Source organism: Plectropomus leopardus, chromosome 2 (genome assembly GCF_008729295.1).
Source record: "Plectropomus leopardus isolate mb chromosome 2, YSFRI_Pleo_2.0, whole genome shotgun sequence".
Lineage (NCBI taxonomy): Eukaryota > Metazoa > Chordata > Actinopteri > Perciformes > Serranidae > Plectropomus > Plectropomus leopardus.
The window spans coordinates 14,615,664-14,641,159 of record NC_056464.1 but is presented as its reverse complement, the minus strand read 5'-3'; the positions used below and the strand labels follow the sequence as shown (position 1 = coordinate 14,641,159).

Sequence of the window (25,496 nt, the reverse complement as noted above, 5' to 3'; positions counted from 1 at the left end):
ATGATTGGAGATCAGCTGCTAGCCTTTTGCTTATTATTAGACCTCAAATTCAAATAATCTGGCAAAATTAACACAATTGATTTTGATACAGGCTAACGTGTTAGCTGGCTATAACGGTAATAGTTACTTTTAGAACTTGCGATAGAGGACAAGCAAATTAAGATACTGGTAGGTTTTGATGCCTTGAGTAATAAAATGAAATCACTTAATTTCTTCATCAGTTAATTATATTTCCATAGCTAGAGGTCCTTAAATTATATTATCTCCAATTGACCGATACTAACACTGGTTAGATAACTTTATCTATGGCACATAAACTTGTTTGATTTAGCAGTCTGATAATAAGCAAATGGCTAATGCTAGGTTAACAGCAGATCTGTGATCTACAGTCACATATGAATTCACAGGATTAAAATAAGCATTAAAAACATATTCTAGGTGATTTTCCACTGGTGGATAGCTGGCTTCAATAATTTCCTAAGCCATAAATAACAAATGTGTCCCTGTCATGTGCATCAGTGTCCACTAGAAACAATAGCTGTATCGTTGTCAGCCTCTTGTTGTCACGTGTGAGGCAGGATGAGGACCCAAAATGCAGAACAAACAAAAAAGGAGCCAGAAGTACAAACTAAAAGCGAGCTTTAATACTGAAGATTATCCACAAAAAACAACAACAGGTGAACAAAAATACAAAGTACAAATAAAACATGAACAAAAACTGAACTAAAACAAAATGGGAACTCAGGTGACGACACAGGGAAACACGGAGGATCAAGGCAACGAGAACAGGCAGGAAAAACAGACAAAATGACAAAGGACAAAGGGAAACACAGGTGTATATACACAGAAAGGAACTAATCAAGAAAGTGACACCCAGCTGGGTAGGTGGACAAGCGGTGCGTTTGCCCTTGTTGGCCACCGTATAAATGAATCCCTTAAAGATCAATAAGGGAGATGAAGGGAATGCTAAATCTGGTATTCAATTTTTCTTCTATCAAACTTCATGTTTACAAAGTTGAATACATTACATGAGGAAAGACAACAGCTTTACACAACATCTTGAAACCTCTTTTATCTGATGTATTTGTCAGCTATGACATGTTAATTTTATAAAAAAAAACTAACAATGTATTGTGTGACAATCCATGGGTCTGACTTATCAGGCTAATCAGCCAATTTTAGTACATCAAGTACTACCTGGGAGGAATTGTGCCCGTCACATATATTCTGCAGATAGACGCGGTGGTGTGCCTGTCCTCAGGTCAGGACATGATTAAAATTTAATGGAAGTCTAAGTTAAGCTCCACAGCAAGTCTGTCTGGGGGGCTCTGTTTACATGTGACAACAGATTTGGTTGTTATTATTATTAAATATGCGGACAGGATGCTAGTGCCGGCTGCACAGTAATGAGGCAGTAGGTTTGACTGTGAAACAAATTAGATAAAAATAAATATAATCTAGGAGTTATAACAAGTAATATGCACAAGTCAAAGGTTGTGTTGAATCCAGCAGATAGTTGTGTGAATGTGGGGGGTTTGCCTGGGAGGCTAACCTCTTGTTACACTGGATGAGGCACACATTTTACCCAACATGGCCACTGGAAAGCTCACTTTTAAAACAAAATGCTGACTTTCTGTATAGATATAAATCAGATAAATCATTAGGAAAATTACATGTTGATGTTATCAAGTCACAGCACCAATTTAACACATTTCTTGGTCTATTTCTGATTAATGAACACATAGCATAGCAACCAATCTTTTGCACATAGCAACTGCCGTCCTCTTCTTTCATGAAGTTAAAATTGGCATTTCAGAACATTTGGTGAAATGTCTCTGTGGACCAAAAGCAACACAAAACCTCGAGTAAACTTTTTCTAATTTTTTCAACAAACAAACTTTTATGGTATCAAAAATAATGGCAGGGTATTATTGGATATAAATTCTACATATCTGGGTTTTAATAAAATATAACCAGACTGAGGTCCAGTATCAGTTCATTATTCACCATGACAGCATGATTAAGTCACTGAATGAGTGTTTGAGGGAAATTGTGAGGCAGACGGTGAAAGTGTGTTAGCGCACGACAGTAGCAGATGTGTCGGTGTGCAAGGCCGTCTGTTTTTACATTGGACAGATTCTGAGCTTTGTGGAAATGGATGTATATGTTGGGAAATTAATGAGCCTAGGTGCAATTGCCTCTAAACGCGCTCTGCAAATTAACGTGTGTGTAGGTGTGGTTATTTGTGTGTGTGCGTGCGTGCGTGCTTAGGGTCCGTTCCCTGCTGCCTGTGCCTGACAGGGTGTCCTTGCAGAGTCAACAAGACTAATCTGCGCTCTGGCCTTGCACTGGGGGGTGAGTAAGGGGGGGACTGTTTACAAGAGTGGAGTGCACATCAGGGGTGGAGGACACATACACATACACACGCGCATACACACGCACATCTTGAAATGTTTGGCCCCCCACCTTCTTTCACACACATCCACGGTACACATCTCATTGGTGGATGAAGCCTACAGTTCCCCAGGGAAGGCACCGATAAACATGACATCTTTCTTTGGGAAAGGACTGTTAACACACACAGTCATACACACAGTCAGCATATGAAAATGACTCCCTGATTTCGGTCTACTGTAATATTTAGAGGGCAAGATTATAAAGTACCATAACGTGTTACTTTTAACTTAAACTTAAGTTCAATAGCATTGTAAGTCACACTTTTTCCCAACATTAACATCATTAATTAGACAGTCATCGAAATAAGTGCATTTACTCAAGTACAACTTTGGGATACTCATTATATACTTGAATCTACTTTATACTGATTCATAATTGATACTCCACTGTGTACAGTATATCATTAGAAAGATATAGTTACTTTTCAGATTGAGGTTTTCTATTAAAGCACATGTAAAGCTTTTGAAAACCATGCATTGTCAAAAATTAAAACAGTGCTGGCCAGCCTTTTTGACTTGTGATCCCTTTTAAAAAGCAGTTTTTTGTTGGGGTTCTTCATCTTTTAGATGTCATGGATGGACATGCTAATTTAAGCCCCTTTTCCAGTGCATCATTGTATACACAAAATACTATCTGTCTCTGTCCAAGCAGTCTCCCTCTCAAATGAGGGAAACTGAATACGTAAGAGATATAAAAAAAAATAAGTAACCACTATGAAAAAAAAAAACAAACAAACAAAAAAAAGAAACTACTGCAGAGCTGTGTACATGGCTCTGGTCTATTGGCAATTGGAAATTAGTCTATTGGCCATTCTTAAAAAGTTTTCCTGCATCAAAAAAAGGCATACATGCATTAATTATGCTGGAAAATGGTACGAGTTGTTAACCCAATGATTAAGTTTGCATCTCAACTTTTTTAGATGCTTTGCTTTAATAAACTGTAAAGGCCCAGTGATCCATTATTTCACAGAGATTATAGAAAATTGCCCCCAAAAAGTAATGTGTTGCAAAACTTAGTTTTTGCCTCTTTCCTACTCATTAAAGCTACAGTTGGTAACTTCTATTACAAAAGCAACAACAAAAAAAAACATTTTTTTTAATATGTATTAAAACTGCCTCTATATTCACACAGCACTAAATGAGACAGATGCCAATGACAATGCCTTGTAGCATTTCCAATGGCCTCACTGCATGTGAACAAAAACAGCTAATCAGAGCGGAAGAGTCTCCAACGCAGCTGTCAATCATGTCAATGGTGGTTCGTGAACTGCGCTCAAACTGTCAAACTAGGCAGTGCTGATCAAACATGAATCAAGATTATGTTACGGCATTGCCTGTTTCTCGTATCAAATGTTTTCAGAAACGTATCCTAGTGTACTGTTTAGTTGTAAAATGAGAAAGTTTGTGACCTGGCTGCTTTGTACCCAGTACCACCCACCAGCCCGACCACCTTTCTCATTTAACAGCTAAACAGTACACTGAAATATGTTTCAGTGAGGTGAGAAACAGGCAATGCAGTTACAAAACCTTGATTCATATTTGATCAGCGCTACCTTGGAAGTTTGACTGCAGTTCACAAAGTCACTAAAATGATTGGCAGCTTCTTTAAAAACTTCTTGGATTTGATTGGTTGTTACTACCACCCTGTGATCTGATTCTGATGAATGCCATTAAAGGCAAAGGGAGGAGGGGCATTATTTTTTTCACAAACAATCTGTTTGCTGCACTTCTTTTGGAATATCATGACATTTTCAGCAAGTATCACACAACTAACCCTTACCAGCTGTAGCTTTAATCACCTCACATTTCCCCAAATTTGTTTCTTGACCCTTAGGTTGGGAATCCCTGGACTAAATTGCCAAACTTTATTTTATATTTTTCCCAAAAATTAAGTCCCAACAGTAAAATGCTTATGCTAATGCATCAGAATTAACAGTCTAATAATGTAATATATAAAAATAATACAGGGTATCAGTCACAGGGGACATTTTTCTACAGAACAAGTACTTTTACATGTTAATGATTATACTTTTGTACTTTACATCAATGGGATTTTAAAAGCAGGACTTTTCCTTGTAATGGCTTATTTTCACAGCTCTGTGCAGTAAAGGATCTACAGTAAGTCCTTCTTCCACCACTGCAATTAAAATGTAACACCCTGACAGTATGCTGTAGCTTTGCATTCATGTCTGAGAAAAACATCCAATAGGAAGAAAATAAAAAAAGACACAGAAATAATCTTGAAAAAGTAGAAGTGTGCAGAACAGATGAGGAGAGTAGAAGCGTGCTGAGTATGTATACATACAAAGAAAGATAGAGCCAAATAACAGACACAGGTATGGATATGCATTGCCCTCACTTTGCTTCCTCATGCTTGGTGCTTGCCTCTGTTCCCTCCTGCTCCATCAATCATACCCAGGGCACAACCAAACTAAATAGAAGAGGATGTCGCACAATCTCTCTTCCTTTCGTTTTTTTTTCCTTTACAGGCTAACACCTCTCTCTTCGTCCTTATGCTTCCCTCTGCTTATCAACCTTCAACTCCTTGCATGCTCTATTTCCTCTTTTTTTCCCCTACTCTCGCTTTCCCTCATTCTTGCAACAGAAGAATCGCTCTGGTGCCAATTATATTAACAACTGCAAAGTTTGAAAGACTCCAGCCAAAAACGGTCAAACTGCATCAATCTTCTCTTGTACAGTGCATTGATTGATGTCAGGAGCAGGTCACTACATGTCTAGACACAGAAAATGCGCTTTAAGCCGCCTTAGCTGTCAATACAGTACGACACGCACAAAATACCAGACTAGACATCCACTTTCATTCACACAGATCTGTCAATTCAATCTGCAGTTCGTTTTGGCCAATAAGAACTTGTGACACAAGTCAAATGGGACTCGCTTCATTGCAGACAGCATTATTAAAGGTGTTTGACAAAAAGAAGTGGCTTGTTTTCCCCTCGGGCATAACACACATGTTTCTGTGCATACACGTGCATTAGTACATATGATGAAACTCTAAGAAAGGAGCTGGGGGCAGCGGCTGCGGGGAGGAACGCTGTTTACATAATGCGTTCTGAATACTGGGGGGTCCGGCCAGGCCGTGCTGTCAGTCCGCGTCGAGGTACAGGGCATTGTCTAATGGGACAGATAATGGTGAGGCTGATACGCACAGGCAGCATGTTTGTAAGGCTAGAACAAAGGGAAGGAAGGTAGCAAGGAGGGGGGGGGATACAGTACCTCCTCGACTCTCGCTGTCTGCTGGCTTCACCTGGATTGGTCTGTTCATCTGTGAGAGAGAAAGAGAGGGCAAAGGGAATTTAAAAAAAAAACAAAAAATAAAGAATAAGCATTGTGTACTCATGTAATAGCACATGCTTTTACCCCACTCCCACCCCCCCTAAAAAGTTTTTGAGAATCACTCAGCCAAATTGCGGGTAAAGTGTATTGAAAATCTCCAAAGCTGTAGCACTTATAGCCACTGGGGGAATAGCTGGTTGGGAATATGGGTTGGAAATATTATTTGATGTGAGATGAAAGGAGAGAGAAGGGTTGGAAAGGGGGATAAGCAGGGGGATGAAGGGAACGATAGAAAGAGGGATGGAGGGAGAGGTAACTCTGGGTCAGCAGAGCTGCTGTGACTGTGTATCCTCTCTGTGGCTGCTTCTGGATGCTTGTGTGCTGTCGTGAAGAGGTCTGTGGACTGTTCACATATACTGAGGTGGATGCACACACACACACACATACAGCAAGATAAACCCGTACACACAGAATAAACATAGTATGTAAGCTCTAAGCTACAAAATGTTCTTGCACAATCCTGTCTCAGCCTCACACACAAGCTTGTACATACACACACATTTTCTGTCCCCCAGTGAGACCTTTCCACAGTGTGTCCGCCGAGGCCCTCCTTTCATTTCACTCCTGCCTGTCAAACCTCCCCTCTCCGCCTCACCACCCTGCTAAACGCTCGCCGCCAATCAATTTTTAATAATGCCAATCGCCACGCTGCCAGGAGGAATGGAAGAAGGAAGGGTGGGGGGTTGGGGGGGGGATGAAAGGGGGGAGGGAAAAGGTCAAGGTTCTGTGTGATGCAGCATCAGTGTTTTGCTAAATGTCATTAAATCTTTTCTTCAGAGTTTGCTGATACAGTCATCATCTTAATGAATCTCTAGGCTTTAAGATGATTCACCAAAGGCGAAACCTTTGAGCACGAGGACACAATGTCACGATGCAAAACACAATTAATACTCGGACCTTCACCCTTTCCTGGCGCATTTCGGCTGCCTATATTAAATCACATCATTCTCCATAACACTTATTTAAAATAGAGTTACCCGTTCCTTTCTCTCCCTCATCTCCTCCCTCTCTTTGACAGCCAAGAGAACCCTACTAATGTTTTTAATGTGCTGTGATGCATTATTTATCAGACTGGCTGTTGATATGGAAAAAGGACGAGAGGGGATAAAGGAAATTGGGGAATGGAAAAAAGAGGGAGTTAAAATGAGTTAAAAAAAAGTGAAAGAGAGAAAGAAGTATGTGAATAAAAAACGGTGTTGGACATGAAATAGGGAAATTTTAGGAGGGGTGAAACCAAACAGGGCGAGAAGGAAGAGAAACTAATGGAAAACAGTAAAATAAAAATGGGGGGCTGTTGAAAAGAGAGAATGTGGTGATAAAAAAGGAAGAGGGGGAGGAATGAGGAAAAGAGGACATAGGGGGAGATGAGGACATAGATCAGAGTATGGGACAAGGTCGGCCCAGTGCTCCCAAGGGTCCTATAAGCCTGCATACATATGAGCGCTTTTACCGTGACCCATACAAATGGTCTGGCCTCAATCTGACCTAATTGTGTTCCATCTCTACTGATTTTATATGCAAGCTGCGGTCCTAACCCGCATGGTATATGATTACCCTCAGAGGTTTAATTTTCCTGGTCTTCATTTCAACCTGTACTGACATTTTAGGGACCCATAATTATTTGGGTTTACAGTGCAGAGCTATTAATTTTTTCTTTGGACTCTCCCTTTGACTCAGAAAAACACAACACAACCCCCCCTTAAAATCTCACAATAATTTCATGTTACTGACATTGATGTTCCTAACGACTAATCTCCCTGATATTTAAACCAAAACTTAAAACTTAGATTAGTAAACTACTTTAAAAGTAAGAAAACACTCAGAAAACAGCAGAGCTGACCCAAATGCGTCAAAGCTTTATTTCTTTCATTAATATATGTAGGTATGTTACCTAGGTGAGTTTGCAATTCCAAATAGCCCATAAACTAAGAAATAATTTTCCAACATAATTCATTATGCATAAGCACCAACTATTATTACTTATTCACAGACAAGGACGTTTAAACTTAGTGATAATTCTGTGATTCGTTCTCACCTGATCATCATTCACCAACAGTCCAGCGAACACATTGACCGCATGTGATAGGCCAGCAAAATGTCAAAAAAGTCAAATTTCTGGAATAGTTTCAAAGTTTGCAAAGTAATGTGCCAGATATGCCACAGGAAAGTGGCATATCACAAATGTACAACAAGCTTGGCAAATTACTTGAAAAGTAACAGCTCAGCCATCTTGCAAAGTATTCCTTTTTTTCAGCTATTATGGCTAAATGTTACTGGCCCTGCATGCTTACAAAGTGGCTAATTGTCATATCATTTTAGGTGCATTGACTGGAAACTTCATCACAAATATTTCTCATTGAAGCTTTGATGCCCAAAAACTGATATTCAAGGCAGCCCTTCAAAACAGTCAAAACTGAGCAAAATTGAATTCAACGTTCAACAGTCAGTAAAAAACATTAAGTATATTGTTTGAGCCATTTAAAATTGTTAATCACATTTTTCAATAACCAAATTATATTTTAAATGCCACTGAGATGTGTAGCACTCCTGCTCCATTTACTATGAACATTGCACAATATCCTACAGAACATGACAACTCACAAAAAAAGCCCAACTTTTACTTACTTTCCAACTTATCTCGATTCAAAAACACACACATACTCAATTTAACCAACTAGCATATCTGGTGCCGAGTAGCAAGGGAGCAATGTTTAATGGACAAGTCAACTAATTGTGCGCATCCCTTGTCTGCATATGACAAAACAAGCCTGTATAATCCATGGCACACATGACAGTAATCTTTTTGATGTAACTTTTTTCTTTATGATAAAACTTACAAGGAAGGCTGAAATTAGATATATAAATTTGGAATAAGACAAACATAAAAGATCCTCTCCTGCTCTTCCCCCAAAATAAAAAATTGCAATACCTTCCCCCTGTTCTGATCATCATAGCCTCCCAAATGACCTTTATACTGTTCTTGATCGTGTCATTGAGTTATTTTTTTTAGTTCAAAACTTGATATTTTTACATAACTGCAGTTCTTGATTTTGTTTTAACATTAATTCTTGACATCTAGAATACAATCAACTAACTTTCCAGATCAATCAGTGTGTCTCTTCATTTGTCATCACTAGCTAATTTGCAGAACGTCCACTCATAAATTTTTAGAAACAGTTCAAAATGATGTTAAGTGGTTAAGCCATTATTTTCTTTTGTCACTGAAAGCTTAGTGGAGTTTCATGGGCTCTCTATCAGTGGTTTCCATTATCCCAGGCCCATAAACTGCTTCAAGGTCAGTTTTATCATCCTGCTGATAATAGGGTGAGTTAGCACCAACCCACTGGACAACTGATCCCAAAACAGTTGTTAAAACCAGACGTTGACTAGCACGGATCGCTCCCCTAGGATGTATGTGGTGGTGCTAGCCAAAGCCAGATGGCATCGTTGAGCAGCAGAAACAATACAACACACAGACAATACATGAAGCTCTATTTAGCCCCATATGAGAAGAAATGCCACCTACATTTACACAAAAATGCATTAGATGCAGACATGCATACTGCATATAAACAAAAGTAATACTCACACAAACAGGCACAAGTAGGGAGGCTTATATAACTAGACATGCACACTCATACACACAAGCTTGGCCTGTGCACAAACATGCCAAATCACAAATAGGCCTATGCATCTGAGCATGCATGGAAACATACAATTGGATACAAAGAGCCACACACAAACACACACACACACACACACACACACACACACACACACACACAAATACACAATGAATATGTAAATGTATCCTTGTGAGTCAACATGTTCTGTAAATTGGCTCATCTCTCCGCATGCACACCTAATACCTTGCATGTAGCGTGCCTTTTCTCTCCTCAGCCTTGTTATAGAGGACGCCTATTCATCCACACATATGCCTTTAAAAACACCACACATACACACACACACATGCACGCATGCACAGACACACACACACACACACACACACACACACACACACACGGGATAAGTTCCATTGTTGCTGAAAGTCCACCTCAGCAGCCTCGTGTTAGAGTGGCCTTGGTGTACCACATGATCGACAGCTCAAAAAGAACTGCGGCGGCTACACAAATGCACGCACACCCCCGCACACACATATTCTGGCTCCACTCCTTTGTTGATTATGTAACTCAATGACAGCGCTCTGCCTCAGTGCTGCCATAGATTCCCTGCTAACTAGAAGCTGAGGGAATACATGGTCTGCATGCAGCCTGTGCTGTACCAAACTGGTGAGTCATTCTTCTGAATCAGTCTAGTACGGCCTGAATGTCTAGCAAGGCCCACAAGATTAGCTGAAAACAGTATGGGACTGTAGTTTGCAATATTGGATTCCACCTTGAAATGGGACAAAATTGAAGCCCTTGATCTGAGTTGCGCTGCTTACTGTATTGATTTCGCCGTGTGCAAAGCACAGAAACCAAGTTAAAAAAACACTGTTACGATGACAACTCTATGGGATTTCTATCCGCTGAATTTCTGTATAGTACCTTGTTATGTCAGATGCGCTTCAAATACAGTTTATTACAAGTTGCTGAGAAGACAGCGCAGCATCCTGCACACAAACTAATACATGCAGTAATTCACAACACTCGCAGGGACACGAGAGCCTTGCAGTCACTCACACTCCCATCATCGCCTGTGAAAAAGAATATTGAAACTATGCTTTACGAAACTCGGGAGAGGAGGTAGGATTTTCTCATTTTCACCCTCGTCTAGCAGATGTGTTTTTGAGAGAGAGAGTGGAGCAGTGCAGGCCGGGTCATTTCATTATCACAGTGAGAAAGCACTCCATGAAACTCTCCCAGGGAAGCAAGGAAGGCTGCCTTCATAATATTCCTCCCCTACTATTGTGAAAACTTGCTCTATTTTACATTCTGCAGGTGAAGGCCCTTTTTTTCCTTTGACGTCATTCTGTCTCCCTCTAATTTGAATTAAGGTGTTTTGTGATTTCTGTTCATACATATATTTACTGATTCCTAATATGAAAGCAAGTATCCTAAAGGCAGCAGCTCCAGATGTTGAGATTCTCTGCAGGAGCAATGCCACAGGGTCTTAGTGTAACCAAACGCCGCTATTCATACTGTCAAATGAACCACTGGCACTCGACCTGGTCCCGCTTTCCAAAGTCTCTCAGCATGCACAACACTCATCTTGGGATGGAAACATGCCAATGGAAACATTAGCTGAACAAATATGGTTATAATCCTGAAATGCTTTTGGGAAACCGGGCCCTTGAACACAGAGGGAGAAAAAAACCCCTCTGTGTTAAGATTAGCTGAAAAGCTAGAAACATTTAGCAGGCATGTAATAGATTTCACCAGTGGTCACAAAGAGGACAACCTATTTTAAAAGTATTGATTTTACATTAATTCACAGAAGCATTACACTCCCATGGAATACCCCCTGCATATCCATCAGAGCTCCTACAGTACATGTAAAATTTTCATTTCATTGACTTTTGCAACCTCTTGAGGCGCAAAAGTATTTTACAACATCTGTAGCAAAAGGGCAGCTCACACCCCTCCACCGCCATTACCACTGCAGACTGCGGAGTGGGAAGTGCTGTAATGTGACTAATGGAACTGAAATCAGCTTGTATGAGGAAGAAAGTTATTTTTCCCATGGCACAAGATGTGTTCGTCAGGAGCCGAATTCAGGTCACTCAGTCAAATGGCATCGCCTCACCTCATACTCAATGATCCTCTTTGCAAGTGCACAGGCTAATCTTGGTAACACAGAAACGGTTGGTGTATATAATATTATGGTTGGGAATTTACTAAATGTACCCAATGCTAAAGACATGCAAGCTCATGTCCTATTCAGTGCCACTGAATAGGACATGAGGTGCAGTTAAAAATATATCTGTAAGCAGTAGTGGAAGAAATGCTCTGATTTTTTGTCTTAGCTAAAAGTAGCTGAACTCCTGTGTTACAATTAAAAGCCATGCATTCATTTAATAAACATACAAAAGCATTTGTGTCAAGATATACATAAAGTCCAGATGAAATAGCATTTTGAGAGTATCTAGCTTTAGAACCGTGACCTATTTCAAAGTGAAACAGGACAGTCAGGCAAAATATACCGATAGGAGGAATCTGACTTGATTGTTGAAAAGTGGGCATGCCATAACGATAAGGATCCAGTGATCTAATGCCAATGGGAAAGAAGCATCTGTCATGGAGAGAAAAATGATGCCCATCTGTAATGTTAATTGCCAAAGCAGTTCACAGTAAAATGCTTTGCCCATTAACATGGGCTGACACAGATGCCCCTTTCCGCAAAGGGAGGGGGGGGGGGGTAACCAGTATTTTTGGGAAGCAAGGACACACAAATGTGCAACACTATTGCTAGCAGGGTAACATAATCTAAGATCTGGGGATTCACTCTGTTTTGGAGCCAGCCTCAAATGGCCATCCCAGGATCTGCAGTTTATGGCACTTCCACATTGGCTTCATTTTTTAGCTTTGGAGGTTGTCGCTTGGTAAACAGTAACAAACCTCCTCGTAAAACCTTGTAATTTAATTTGCATGCTTAGGGAAAACAATTTATGCTTGTACTTCACAGTCTACAACATTTTCTTAATTGTCGGTGTCTTCTTGTTCATTCTGTATTAAACTAATACATCAAGTTTGTTAGTTCAAGAATGAATCCTCTGTACTTTAAAACTGGTGTTATCATTCACTGCCAATTCCCTGCCTCTCTAACAGTAACCTCTCCATGCTGTTGGCTGCTTTTTTTTATCATTTACTGGACATTTGTCAAAAACAGCACCTGTGTCATTGGCACCATATGCAAACAAACAACAACTGCCATCGCCCCTGAAATACCCTGAATGCAGTGTGATGTCCTAAGCCCTGTTTGACTTTCAGGTCAGTCTAAAGCGGTGTTGATAAGGTCTTGAAAGTTGATGAATGGCTAAATCCCTCTTGGAATCCCATCAGGTTTAATATCCACTAATGTCTACACATCTCAGTGAGTATTTGGCTCTTTTCCTTCCCCTGTAGTTCTTCATCCTGACACATGGCCAAACACCAAACCTTGCTTTTGATGTTCAAGTGAAACATATTGCAGAGAGATCAATGTCTGTGTGTGAGGGTACAGAGGACTATAAAGCAAAACATCCCAATCTCTTTCCTTTTGTTGCATTCTCTTCTGCCTTATCCCTTCTCATCTTTACAGACAAACAGAGATTGGCAATTTGTATCACATCAGATCAAGGATGAGAGGAGTATTTTCTGACAACGGGACGGTCTGGCCCAGTTGTTTGGGCTGGGATTGAGTGGCATGCTGCAGTCAGAGCTGAGCGGAGGGGAGCGAAATAAATATAAAGAGAAAAAAAGCATCCAGATGAATTATGAATTGGCACAGTCTGTGCTTTCTTTGGCTGTTACACCGCAGCACTGAGGTGGCTAGTAGAACAACAACGTGGCTGCAGCGTGCATTACGGCAAATGAGACATTGGCCCTCATTTATCAATATTTCCTTATGTTCAAAACATTGCCAGATGATGAAGCGCTGCACCAAAACTTGCTCTGAACAATAAACATTCATGCAAAATATTTGTAAGGACTTGTTACACTCTAATTTACTGCTGAAATGGGTTTGATGGCAACATTTGAACAGCAGAAGTTGCATGTTAAATGACCTCACGCCCCACAAATATCACCCTAAAGCAATTCAATAACCATGAAATCGCTGCTGGAGAAACGGTGTAAATGAAAAATGCAGTCACCATCCTCCTCAGCCTGTTTCTATATGCTGCTGCTCGCTCTGTGGTGCTGCCGTCCCAGTAGTGTCTACCGAGATCACTACGTCTCCACAAAGGCAGATGAAAGGGAAACACACAGAGATCACAAAAGGAGGCAAACCTCCCTGTCCAACCCTCTGATCATTGCTGATTCCTTCATCAACATGGCTTTTACACAGAACATGAAAACAGAGAGAGTGATAGACAGGCACAGGCGTACACACAGAACACACACACACACACACACACACACACACACACACACACACACACACACACACACACACACGCACACACACACACGCATGCACGCATACAGAAATCTGACTCATCCAAGAGCGAGGCAGATCATTCTTGACCTTGGGAGCAGCATATGTGACAAAATAATCTCCATTTATTCTCCTTTTGCTTCCTGATTAAAATTCTTTGGCACGCTAACTAGCTCTAAAAAATACTTTTTCTCCAACTTTTCTCAAGACCTGTTGTCAGAAAGCTAGTTACAAAACACAGACATTTTAAAAAGCCGCAAGTTATCACACACCCCCACTCCTCCTCCACTCCTTTTCTCTTTTGCCTGCAGTTGGTTGAGAACAGCAATGCTTTTCTCACATCCATTGTTTGATCCATTTCACACCAGCCCACCTCTTCTTTATCTCCTCCTGTTTTCTCCTTCTTTCACTGGCAAGCAGCCTGAACACTGGCAGTAGTGGGATGGCTTTCCAAGCAGTTTTGAATGAGAGGTTAAAATGCAAATGCAGTCCTCTTTTTGTTTTCCTTTCTATTCTTGTTACTTTTTCCCTCATTCTTCTTCCTGTATGAATCTGTTGACGAGTAGAGTAAATGAGTGTGAAAACTATTTTTTCCACAGTGAGCTAATGCATAAAACTATGTTATGCCCCTCCGGTTTTCCCTCCATCTTTTCAGAGCTCTACCTGGATAAGAATCAATGTGGAATGAGAGCAGACAGGATTTATGCTTCCTGCGAACACTTTAATAGGAATCGACGGTTGAGAATTCTGTTGTCACACTGTAACTGGATAGAAAAAGCACATCATCTGCACCCCCAAATGATTTTACCCTGTCAAAACCTGTTATAGGCTCACATCTGCCTGTGATATACACTTGTACTATATACTCACACACTCATGTGCAAAAGAGGCACACACACACACACACACACACACACACACACACACTCAAAGATATATGTCTTCTTCTCACCTTGACACATGCACATGAAACATGTTAAATATTGCAGTTTGAGCATCACATCAGTTGAAATCTTTTGAGCACAGATTGATTATCGCACCACAGCTTGATCCATCACAAAAAGAGGCACTGCTGCTAGAGGACAGTGCCGGAGATGTGAGAAACACACACACATGCACACACACAAACAACACAACCCCTTGCGATAGTTACATAATTAGATGTACAGCACCTTGGCAATCAACAACTCTGGTGTTGCCATGGGGACTATAGCTTTGACTATAAAAAGAAAGGATCTATATGTGGAGGCGGTTGAGGGCGGAGGTGCGGAGTGAGGCAGCGCGAGAAAGTAAGAGTAGAAGACATGGAGAATGAAAAAGTGTGAGAAAACTGGTGCGAGAGGAGTGAAGGTGTCGCTGAGGGGCCGAGCAGCTCTGTCGGTTTACGCGCGAGCGCGCGTCTGTGTGCATAGTGCACCTGCATGCGTGTGATTAGAACTGTTCAAAGCTTTGCTGTGTGCACCAAGTGTGTGCGGATGCTCCTTTTCATAGGTAAGCTTGCAGAAGGAGGAGAGAAAAAAATGACAAGGACAAAATGTGATAGAGTTGGTTAGTAAGTGAGAGGAAGAGAAAGAAAAAAAAGAGAAAAAGCTAACAAGAGAAAGTGTAGAGGACAATTTTCAGGCTCGCTCTCCCTCCCCCTCTAAGCTTACTGCATTGCCTGGGCTTTGCAGCATATAGTGAAGATTAGGCCAGACGAGAAAGCCATAAATTCCACTTTTCTCTTTCCAGAGGTGAACATAAATCATGGCTGGTACTGGCGTGCCATCACTGGGTTTTTGCTTTTCACTTATCTAATGAATAAAAAAAAAAAAGAGAGCGAGAGAGAAAAACAAGTTCAAAAGCTGTCATACTCTGAACCGGGCGGACTGCTTTCACTTCCATCCCAGCACAACTTTTGTCCTCTTCTCCAGCCATCACTGAGGTACGGAGACGATGAGCGGGCTTCCCATAATTGGGAGTATTCATGAGCTGCATATCGCTGGACTATGAGTGTGTGAATGTGTGAGTATGAGAAGAAGAGAGTGAGAGCTGACTTGAAAGGCCTGTGCATATGAAAGATACCTTACAGCATATGCAAATGTAAATATAGACACAAATAGCAGCACAGGCAAACACACTATGAATGCACTAAGCAAGGAAATGCAGCCACCCTTATGCTCAAATACGTACTGAAATCCACACATGCACGCCCACATGCTTTCTTGCATGCGCACACACACAAACACTGTTTCTGTCTCATAAGGTTAGGGGGTGAGGAGATGGTGTTGTAATGAGCTGTCACTCACAATAGCCTGCCCTTGTATTGGAAAAAGGCAGAGAGAGACAATGATGAAAAACAAAATAATAAAAATGTTTATAGAAAGAAAAGATAAAAACAGAGTCAGTGAGAAAGTCTTCTCTCCACACTAAACGGATGTTCAAACCCTAAAACAAATACTGTTCAATATTGTTCTCCAGCGAGGATCCATCTCAAAATGACTGTCACATGTTTTAATGTGGGTGAGGAAAGTTAACAAAGAGGAAAGTTAAGAAAACATGCTACCACATCAGCATGGGAATGGTCTGATGTCTGACAATAGAAACACAAAATATTTAATGAGAACACCTGGATCGTGAATTTGGCTGTGTTAAAACAAAGTCAAGATGATCTTAGAGAGGAGGAGGGCTAAAAGAGAGTTTTAAAGGAAATAATTTAACATTTGCAACAACATGTGGTTATACAGCAGCATTATGAAGTCACAGGTAGGTTGACAGGCAACCAGCTCAGAAACTTGTCATTTGCACTTTGGTTTCTGTACAGATTAAACCAACAAAATACACTTAGCTTTAGAGGTGCTGAATGGCAGATTTGATCCTATGGACAGACACTTTGGTAAAGGGTCTTGCATTTATATAGCATTTTTCTAGTTATCTGACCACTCAAAGCGCTTTACATGACATGCCACATTCACCTACATAAGTTCATACACTGATTGTCAGAGGCTGCCATGCAAGGTGCCAATCTGCTCATCAGGATCTAATCTTATCATTCACATGCACATTTGCTCACTGATGGCACAGCCAATTTGGGGTTCTTGCCCTCGGTCCTGAGTCACTTTCCTCTTGTTCTTAGTCTTAATACGGAGCTTATCTAACCGTCTGCTGGCCGTAGCCCTGTGTTTACCAGACAGATATAAGAGTGTCATCAGTCTCATCAATCTCAGGAAAGAGAGAAGATGAAGAGCATTTCACAAAATGTTGCACTATTACATTAATCAGCTGTTATTTTCTGGCTATGTTGCCGTTTTGTTGAATGCCAACCAACATTAGCCCAGAGGAAGAAGATACGATTTTTCCTGCTGTTCAGCTGATTCAGTGTGGGTGTAGATCTTTACTACCTGTTAAATGTTAGTGTGGATGCATGTTTCATTTTTTTTTTACCAGCCCGTTCTCATCCTGAACTTATAAAATAGTGCCACTCTGACGGTGCTTTTGGTGTAAGTGCACAACAGCAAAAGGCACCTTTCGTATGCACATGACATGCTGCTGGATGGCGTCAGGTGAAAATGGTCGCGGTGTTATTATACTCTGGCAGACTGCTGGATGGCACCCTCTGTGTCCACTTGATATACGCACGGGCGCTGTCTCTTGAGAATGTGGACGGACGGAACCTGTCGCATGCCCATGACACACTGCAGGACAGCGTTAGGTTTAGGCTGGTAATGATGTAATACAAGAAGCCCGAGGGCACCTATAGGGTGGGCAGGTTAGGAGGAAGATTAGTCTCACAAACCCAGACCTTGATGTGGGAGTAAGGTGTTGGCCTCTTCACTGAATGCAATGGGGTTTTTCTTCTACACCTTACCATGTGCCTCCTTGCCCAAAACCTAACCATCTGTGCCAGCATGTGCGTTTATTGACGCTGCAGCATTGTTTGCTATGTGCTGTTGTTGCCTAAACATAAGCACGCGCAGTGTCATCCAACCATATGCTTATGTTGACATCACAGTAGCGGTGTCACAGAATGTAAATAGCAGATGCAGAAGGATACCTAACTCGTAATATGTGGATGCAGAAGACCACTGACGAAGCGGCAACATGGGATGAGAACTTGAAATTACCCCATTCATGTAACAAAGTAATCTACTAAGTATGCATGCATTCATATCTACAGCTGGCCAACACAGTTGGTGTTGCATTTTGGTAAAAGTTAAGCTGGGTCGAACTTTTTATTCTGGACAGCGGAACGTTTTTTTTGCTGGGGCTCTCTGCACCGGCACCGCTGCCTCAATGGACTTATTGAATTGAATGATAGGACTACATCTTTTCATGCAGTGCTAATGTCAGTGTGAATATGGTCTCTGCATAGACATATACTTAATGAGAAAAAGATGAGAGGGACGTGAAGGAAGAGTGAGAGCGGTGCAAACAGAAACAAAGAGTGAGGCAGAGGGAAGTGGCGCGGATGTGCCATGCATGTCTGTACTGTCCAACTGAAACCCTGCAAGGGCTTTTATGCAATACTCCTCTGCTCTCTCCAAACTCTGCTCTGCACTGATATGACAGGAGGGTATGAGAAGATCCAGACAGATAGATGGGAGATCAACTCTTCTCTCCTACACACACACAGATGCACGTGGACGCGTGCACGCGTGCGCGCGCACACACACACACACACACACACACACACACACACACACACACTTGCCTGCCTATTTCTATCAAATAATCACTAATTCCACACTCCTTAGCTGATTAAATATAGAAAAGGCAGGAAGAGAGAAAGAGATGAGTGTCGGGAACAGAGGAACAGAGCACATAGAGGGAGAAGAGAGGAGTAAGAGTGGAGGAGGAGGAGGAGTAAGAAGGAAGTGATACAGTCAAATCTGCCTGTTAGGCTCCGCCAAAGAAACAACAGGGAGTTTTTCAGTAAGACAGCTCTATTGGCTCCCAGCTAGAGCCCAGGTGGGCGATGTGAATGTTCTCTCACTCCCACACACTTAAGAGTCAAAAATATGCACATGCACGTGATTGAGTATACACATGCAGTACACACATATGCACATGCGAGTGCTGATGCTTGCATGTACCAGCCTGCCTACATGCATGTACAGAAAGAATGCACAGGCAAAATGTCAACAAGACAACACACTAACGGAAAAAAAGAAGAATCTTTTTGTCAAGCATGTAAAGGACGTCAACAGCCAAAATGTCAATTATCTCTCATTTTTGTCTTTTATTACTCTCATTCGCTCTTAGATTCCCACTGAAGGCTTCAGCTATTCTGCAATAATGTCAAAAGCTTTCTCCCTCTGCATTTCCACATACAAAAAAAAAGCCAAGAGGAGACTGAAAAGGAAGAAATATTGAATTGGTGACCATGAAAGTGAATGGGTAGCACTGAAAAATAAATTGGTTACAATTTAAAACATTCATTCTCGATATTTTCTCTTTAACTAATGGTTTCTTCCACTCTCTTTGTCTTTTACTGTCTTTCTTTCTTCATTTACATCTGCTTCATTTGTTCACCCCCTCAGTTTCTTTTGTCCTGCAAAACTGAGGGTTTAGCTAAGGATAAGAAGAAGAGAGTTGAGGAACGAAGAGTGAGGGAGAGTTTTAAGTAGCAGCAACAGCAGCACCACGTTCGTTCCTGGGGGAAGTGGGGGGGGGGGGGGGCAATTTCATTATTAATGGCGGAAAAGTTCCTTCAAATTGAACCTGTAAAATATCTCCAGCTGCCTTTCCTTTCGAACAGAGGGAGACTGGGACGGGAGGAGGAGGAGAGAAGATCTGAATGGAGAAGTGGTGGAAAAAATGGCAGGTTGACATTGCCCGAAATACATTTTACCAAAATCAGCACAGGACATTTTATTGCTTAAAGGAACAGTTAATCCCATATTCAAGATACATATTTTAACCTACCTCTATTGCTATTTTTCAAACTACACTGTTTTGAATTGCCGCATGTTGGCAATATTAGCCATAAAGATATCTGCCCTCTTCTAAATATAACTATATGGCACTCGGCTTGTGGTGCTTAAAAAAAAAAAAAAAAAAAAAAAATACATTCATAAAACTGATGTCTCAAGCTAGCCTGCATACTGCTAGGTCATCTAGCACAGCTGAATTTCCTAACATCCCATCTCAGAGGACGCCATTAATCTTTACATCTCGTGCTGTCATGAGCATGAGCCTCCTGCACATGTGTAGATGCAAACTTCCTTCTGCACAGTGATACAATGGGTTGGTGTAGTTTCGTAGAAAGAATATAGTTCCTACATGAAACTGCTCACAACAAGGTCTGTGGATTATCTTGAGTAACCGGGTCATGATTTTTGGAAAGAGACATTGCTGTTGAGTTTATCAAATGCATTTTTTTGAGTGCTTTGAGCACCAAAAGCTGAGTGCCATCTTGTTTCATTTCATTGTAGAGAAGGAGACATCTCTGTTATAGGTTACTGGGCAACTCACACCAAAACTATCTAGATTTATAAATAGCACCACAAGTAGTTTTGATTTTGGAGTGAACTGTCTCTTTAAGCATTCAACTTTTAATGTGGTGGCGAGAGATTGTTATTTTGTCTAGCAAAATTGCATAGTCTAACTTTAAAATGTCCATATGCTACACAGTTCCTCATCGCTGCATGGCAGAGTTTTTTGTTTTTGAGCAGAGGAGCTTCTGCTCACATGCCATGCTCCCTTGGTATTAATTTAAGTCCTATGCTTTGATGTACTCTGTAGGAATGGTGCCAAAACACAGCAGTTTTTCATATTTATCTCGTCTTGTGGAACAGACCCTCTTTACATCTGGCACTAAATGAGTCAAATGAACTTGGATTTTGTCCAGACTGAGCTTAACCACATAAAAGTACACATGTAAATGCACCCAAGATAGAACAGAGTAGGTGATCCAACCACCTTGGGGATCTATTTTGCCATAATGATGCAACAGTGTAAATCCAATATGGCTTTAAATGCAAATACAACTGCATACTGTACACAGAGATGTAATAGAAAGTGAGATGATTTGATTTTTTTTGTATCTGTGCTTCCCTTTTTACTTTAAAAAAGAACTGTCAGCAGCTCATACCATTTATATGACTAGTAAATGTGTATTTTATGAGACATTATAAAACACACATGCATAATTACAGTTTTCCACATATTTGAGCAGTTTTGCGCATCTGAGAAAGAAAGTTGTCATGCTGGAAATATATGCATGCATTTTCTGAGGGAGAGGGCAGACTCACTGAGGCACAGATCACTGAGATGCATTTTAATGAAATGCAGAATACTATCTCTATATCAAGGAGACACACAGTAGAACGCACCGGGTGTTTTGGTTGTGAGTGCCGAAATCAAGAGTTACATCTACAACATGTACGGGGACCACTTCCAATTGCTAGACCTCCACCTTTAACATCCAACCACTCTGAAAACTTCCCCAGGGATATCCCATATGTCAGGGGTAATGTTTTACGTTGTATTGGCTAAAGTTAAAGTGCTTATGCAACTCTGCGGTGGAGCGGCCTTTATTTTCATTACCTGTCAGGATAGGTATTATGTCATTCTTATGACAGCGCTGGCCAATATGTCAGCCTCTTTAGGCTGAGTGCATCCATCTGTGTTACTATATATCTGACTGTAATATCTTGCTGGCTGTTGGCCAACTGAATCTTGGTCTGCCAGGGTTGCTACTGTATCTCTCTAGCTCTCTCCTCTAACCTCACCGCCCCCACGGACCTAAAAATATTGGACATAGTGATAGGAAAGCAGATGCTCCAGCCAGCTTTTTACATCCTTTAAATCCATGAAGAGAACTGACCATTCGTACACCTACAAGAAATTCTGTGAGCACCAGAATCCAAATCTATAACTAAATGTGCACGTTTATACTCACAGTGGTTGCAAAGACATTTAGCAAGAAGAAATCCATACATATCCAAGTGAAAACTCTTATGGAGGAGTGCCTGGGAATGCTGAGGCAGAATGACTGATTTCAGGCGATAGTTTCTCCCCTGCAGAGTTAAGAGGGCCCACTGGCCCTTGGGAGCAGCCTGTCACAACTAGAGAAACTCCTGCTGGGGCCACTCTGTTGAGGTTTTCAGCCGGCTCCCAGGGGGTCCCCACCACCACTTACCCGTTGAAACAAAAATCAATGGCTTAATGATCCAAAACAGGAAATAGAATGAGAAAAAAGAAAGTCCCTAAAACAACAAAATGTCTTTTGGCAAGGGACATTCTGTCCTGGGCCTTCATTTGTTTGTTTGTGTGTGTGTGTGTTGAAAGAAATTTGCCAGGATTGTAAGTGAGTGCATACATGTGTGTGCACACATGCACGCGCAGCTTTGAGAGAGTGAGCTTACCCTAGCTTAGTGGCGCAAAACATATTGATTTATTGATTGCCTGTTTCACCCCCTCGCCATCTTTCTCTCTCTCTCTCTGCCTGTTATAGAGGCTCCGGGGACTCGAGACTGCAGCGGGGACTGAAAAAGGGACGTGAGGATGGGAGAGATGGAAGAGGAGAGAGAGTCGGAGAAGGAGAGAAAGAGATAGAAAGCGAGGGAGGGGTGTCCCATCTGAGAGTTGATCCAGCAGCCTTTTAACCAAGGCCCCTACATCATTCAGATTTATGAACTAAGGTCACGACCAAATCAAAACCTTGACCTATCTGCGAGGATGCCGATTTATAAGCACCTTGTAGTGAGGAGTGGTGGGGACTTGGCAGGAGCTAGTATTCTTCTCCTTGTCTCCTTGGCCCTGGCTTCCCTGTGGAGAGAGCTGGATCAGGGCTACAGAAGAGGCTGGCTGCAATTTGTGATTAGCAGACAGGTTGTGCTTTATGATATACTACCTCCGGCTGGTGCAACTCCCAGTTCAAAAGAGTGTCACTGTCCCACGCCAGATACAGTAAGGCTTGCTGTCTCACTAAAGCAGAGCCGCTTAGAAGAGGTCAAGCTCCAGCACTTCATAGTAGCAGCTTTCAAGACCTGCAAGTCACACTGGCTATTGCAGTTAGCATGCTAGCAGGGGGGTGCTCAAGGAGTAGCCTGGGGTTGCATGGGCACTTTAATTTTGTTGGCACTATATACTTGCCATTGTACTATTTACTTTTGGAGGAACTCTTTATATGGAAGTTTGATTTTACATTTGTGTGGCGTTCCTCTGTTGTGTTGGGATTGGTAAGTCTGTTTATCGCAAACTAAACTATAAACAGGAATGTAAGACACAGCAATTTTAGTAATTAAAGTAGGTATGGGTAGTGGAGACAAAAATGGTAAATTAAAGCTATGCCAATACCTGTGGCCGCAGCAGTGCTTGTACTTCATGCCACCCCCGCATAAGTCAGTGCCACTGCATGCTAACAGGAAAGCCCAGCTGATTGGCCTTAACCAAACAGCCAAATATTGCTACAAAGTATCACTGACACATAATGACATTTAATGGGAGCTTATCTGCAAATGCTTAAGATGGGGAAAATGGCATCATGTACGCTGTGTAGCCAACAGAAACACATGTCACCATCGATTTGTACCCCCTCCAGTTGCTTATGACTCATGGGAGATGCTTATGACAAGCATCCCCCTTGTTAGCGCAATGTCCCTTCCTAAACCTAGTCTCTCCATAAATTATGGACAGGATGAAATACGAGTCCCCATTCGACAGCCCTTCATTTCCCGCTCCCAGGGAGACCCAGCACAAAGAAACATTTGCTGCATTTTTGCTGTTGTTGTTGTTGTCCCTCTCAGAACAAGAACAAGGGATGCATAGAAACAAACCAAAGTGAATTGCCACATGGACATTAAGAAACAGTGAATAACAAAGAAATAATCCACCAGGAAAGAAATTGCAAAGTCACAGAGAGAGAGACAGGAAGACTACAGTAGGTCTTTACATTTTCCCCTCACCAGTTGCCTCCTGGTTGTCATGACGACTTTTTATCCCGGGGCTGGTGCTGGTCTGCTCCCCCTGGAGGCAGCTGGGAAATCAGGTAGGGGAGGGCCGCAGGGACCAAGGCTGTTCTATTCTTAAATACACAGCATCAGGCAAATGCAATTACAAACCCGAGGAGGGCCAGAGTCTAATCTAATAAAGTAGAGGTGGTCCACGTGGTGAAAGCCTGCCACTCGCCTGAGATGGCACGCCCAGGCACAGAGCGCCACGGCCCCCCTGTGGCACTCACTGACCCCCCGCCATATGAACTGCTGGATGAGACTAGATGTATGACTGTTATAGAGTGCACAGCCAGATCAGTCATTTTATCTTTAGTTCAAACCCACGACTGGAATATTTCCTGACTGATCTGTTGATTGACTGGAGCTAAACTTTACAAAACAGTCTGAATAAGTTCCATGTGATCTTTTAAAGTTACAGTTTGTAACTTTTTTTTAAAATAAATTCTCATCATATTTTATAAAACTGTCACTACATCTACAAAGTATTATATAAGACAGATAGACAGATAGACAGATAGATAGATAGATAGATAGATAGATAGATAGATAGTGAAAAAAATCATGTCAATCCTCCTTTTGCCTCTAATGGCATTAGCTAGGACCTACCACAGCACATCAAAAACAATCAATAAGAGCCAAGAAGACTGTCAATCACTGCTCCTGAACCGAGATCGAACTGTCAAAGTAGGCAGCCTTGATCAAATATGAATGAAGATTCTGTTGCTACGCTCCCTTTTTCTTGCATCAAATGTTTTCAGACACATATTTCAGTGTGCTGTTTAGCTGCGATGCATTGCTCGACTGTTTTCAACATGTTTGTGACTCGACCACTGTGACTCTGACAACCAGCTGGACCAGCTTTCTCATTTTACTGCAAAACATTACACTAACATATGTCTCTTAAACCATTTCAGTTGAGAACTAAACAATTCAGCTACAGATCATTGATTCATATTTGCCCAGTTTGCCAGCAGGTCATTAGCAGTGACTGAAATGATTGACAGCTGCGTTAGAGAGTCGTTCATATTCTCTCTCTCCTCCTCCTGCCATTGGAAGCAATATGAAGAAGCAGAGGAATATGATTTTTTTCCCTCATCTGTCTTGTGTATTGCTGTGTGGATAGTTTCAGCAAATATGACAAAAAGTTTTTTTTTCAAAGTTACGAACTACAGCTTTAATTGTACAAATAGTATTGTTACTTTTTGTGTATGGCAACACCGTACCGAGATTTATGGCAAAATATGAGGCTGAAGAACACCAATTATTATACACCTTTCAGCATACACCTAGTATTATTTAGGTGTTCTGTTTAGGTATTTTACATATAACTTATCAAATATAAAAATATAAATAAATTCAATATAAAATATAAATATTTTATACATTTTTACTATACTGTTTTGTCAGACTGTTCTGGTTTTATGCACTTTGAAACACAATTCCCGCAGTATCTTGTTTGCCTGAGATGGTGAGACAGAACAAAATCTGTCTACTCAGAGGGGTTAAAGAGTCCGATTGAGTCTTGGACGTCAGCTCGTCAACCCCAGCCAACTCACTCAGATTACAAATGAGAGGATCTGATGATGTCGACTGCGGCCAAATTCCTCTAATTAAAATTACAATGGCTGAAAACACTGTAACACTGCCGTGTCTTTGCTGAGGGACTCCC

General features: G+C 41.4%; 1 protein-coding gene across 1 annotated transcript in view; it reads right to left on the bottom strand.

Moving 5' to 3' along the window:
• The window catches only part of celf4 (CUGBP, Elav-like family member 4), a 124,891-nt gene that overhangs the window by 41,882 nt on the left and 57,513 nt on the right, over positions 1-25,496 (bottom strand). Inside the window, 1 exon segment of the mRNA XM_042501820.1 lies at positions 5,694-5,742. Within this exon segment, the coding sequence (XP_042357754.1) occupies positions 5,694-5,742 (49 nt within the window).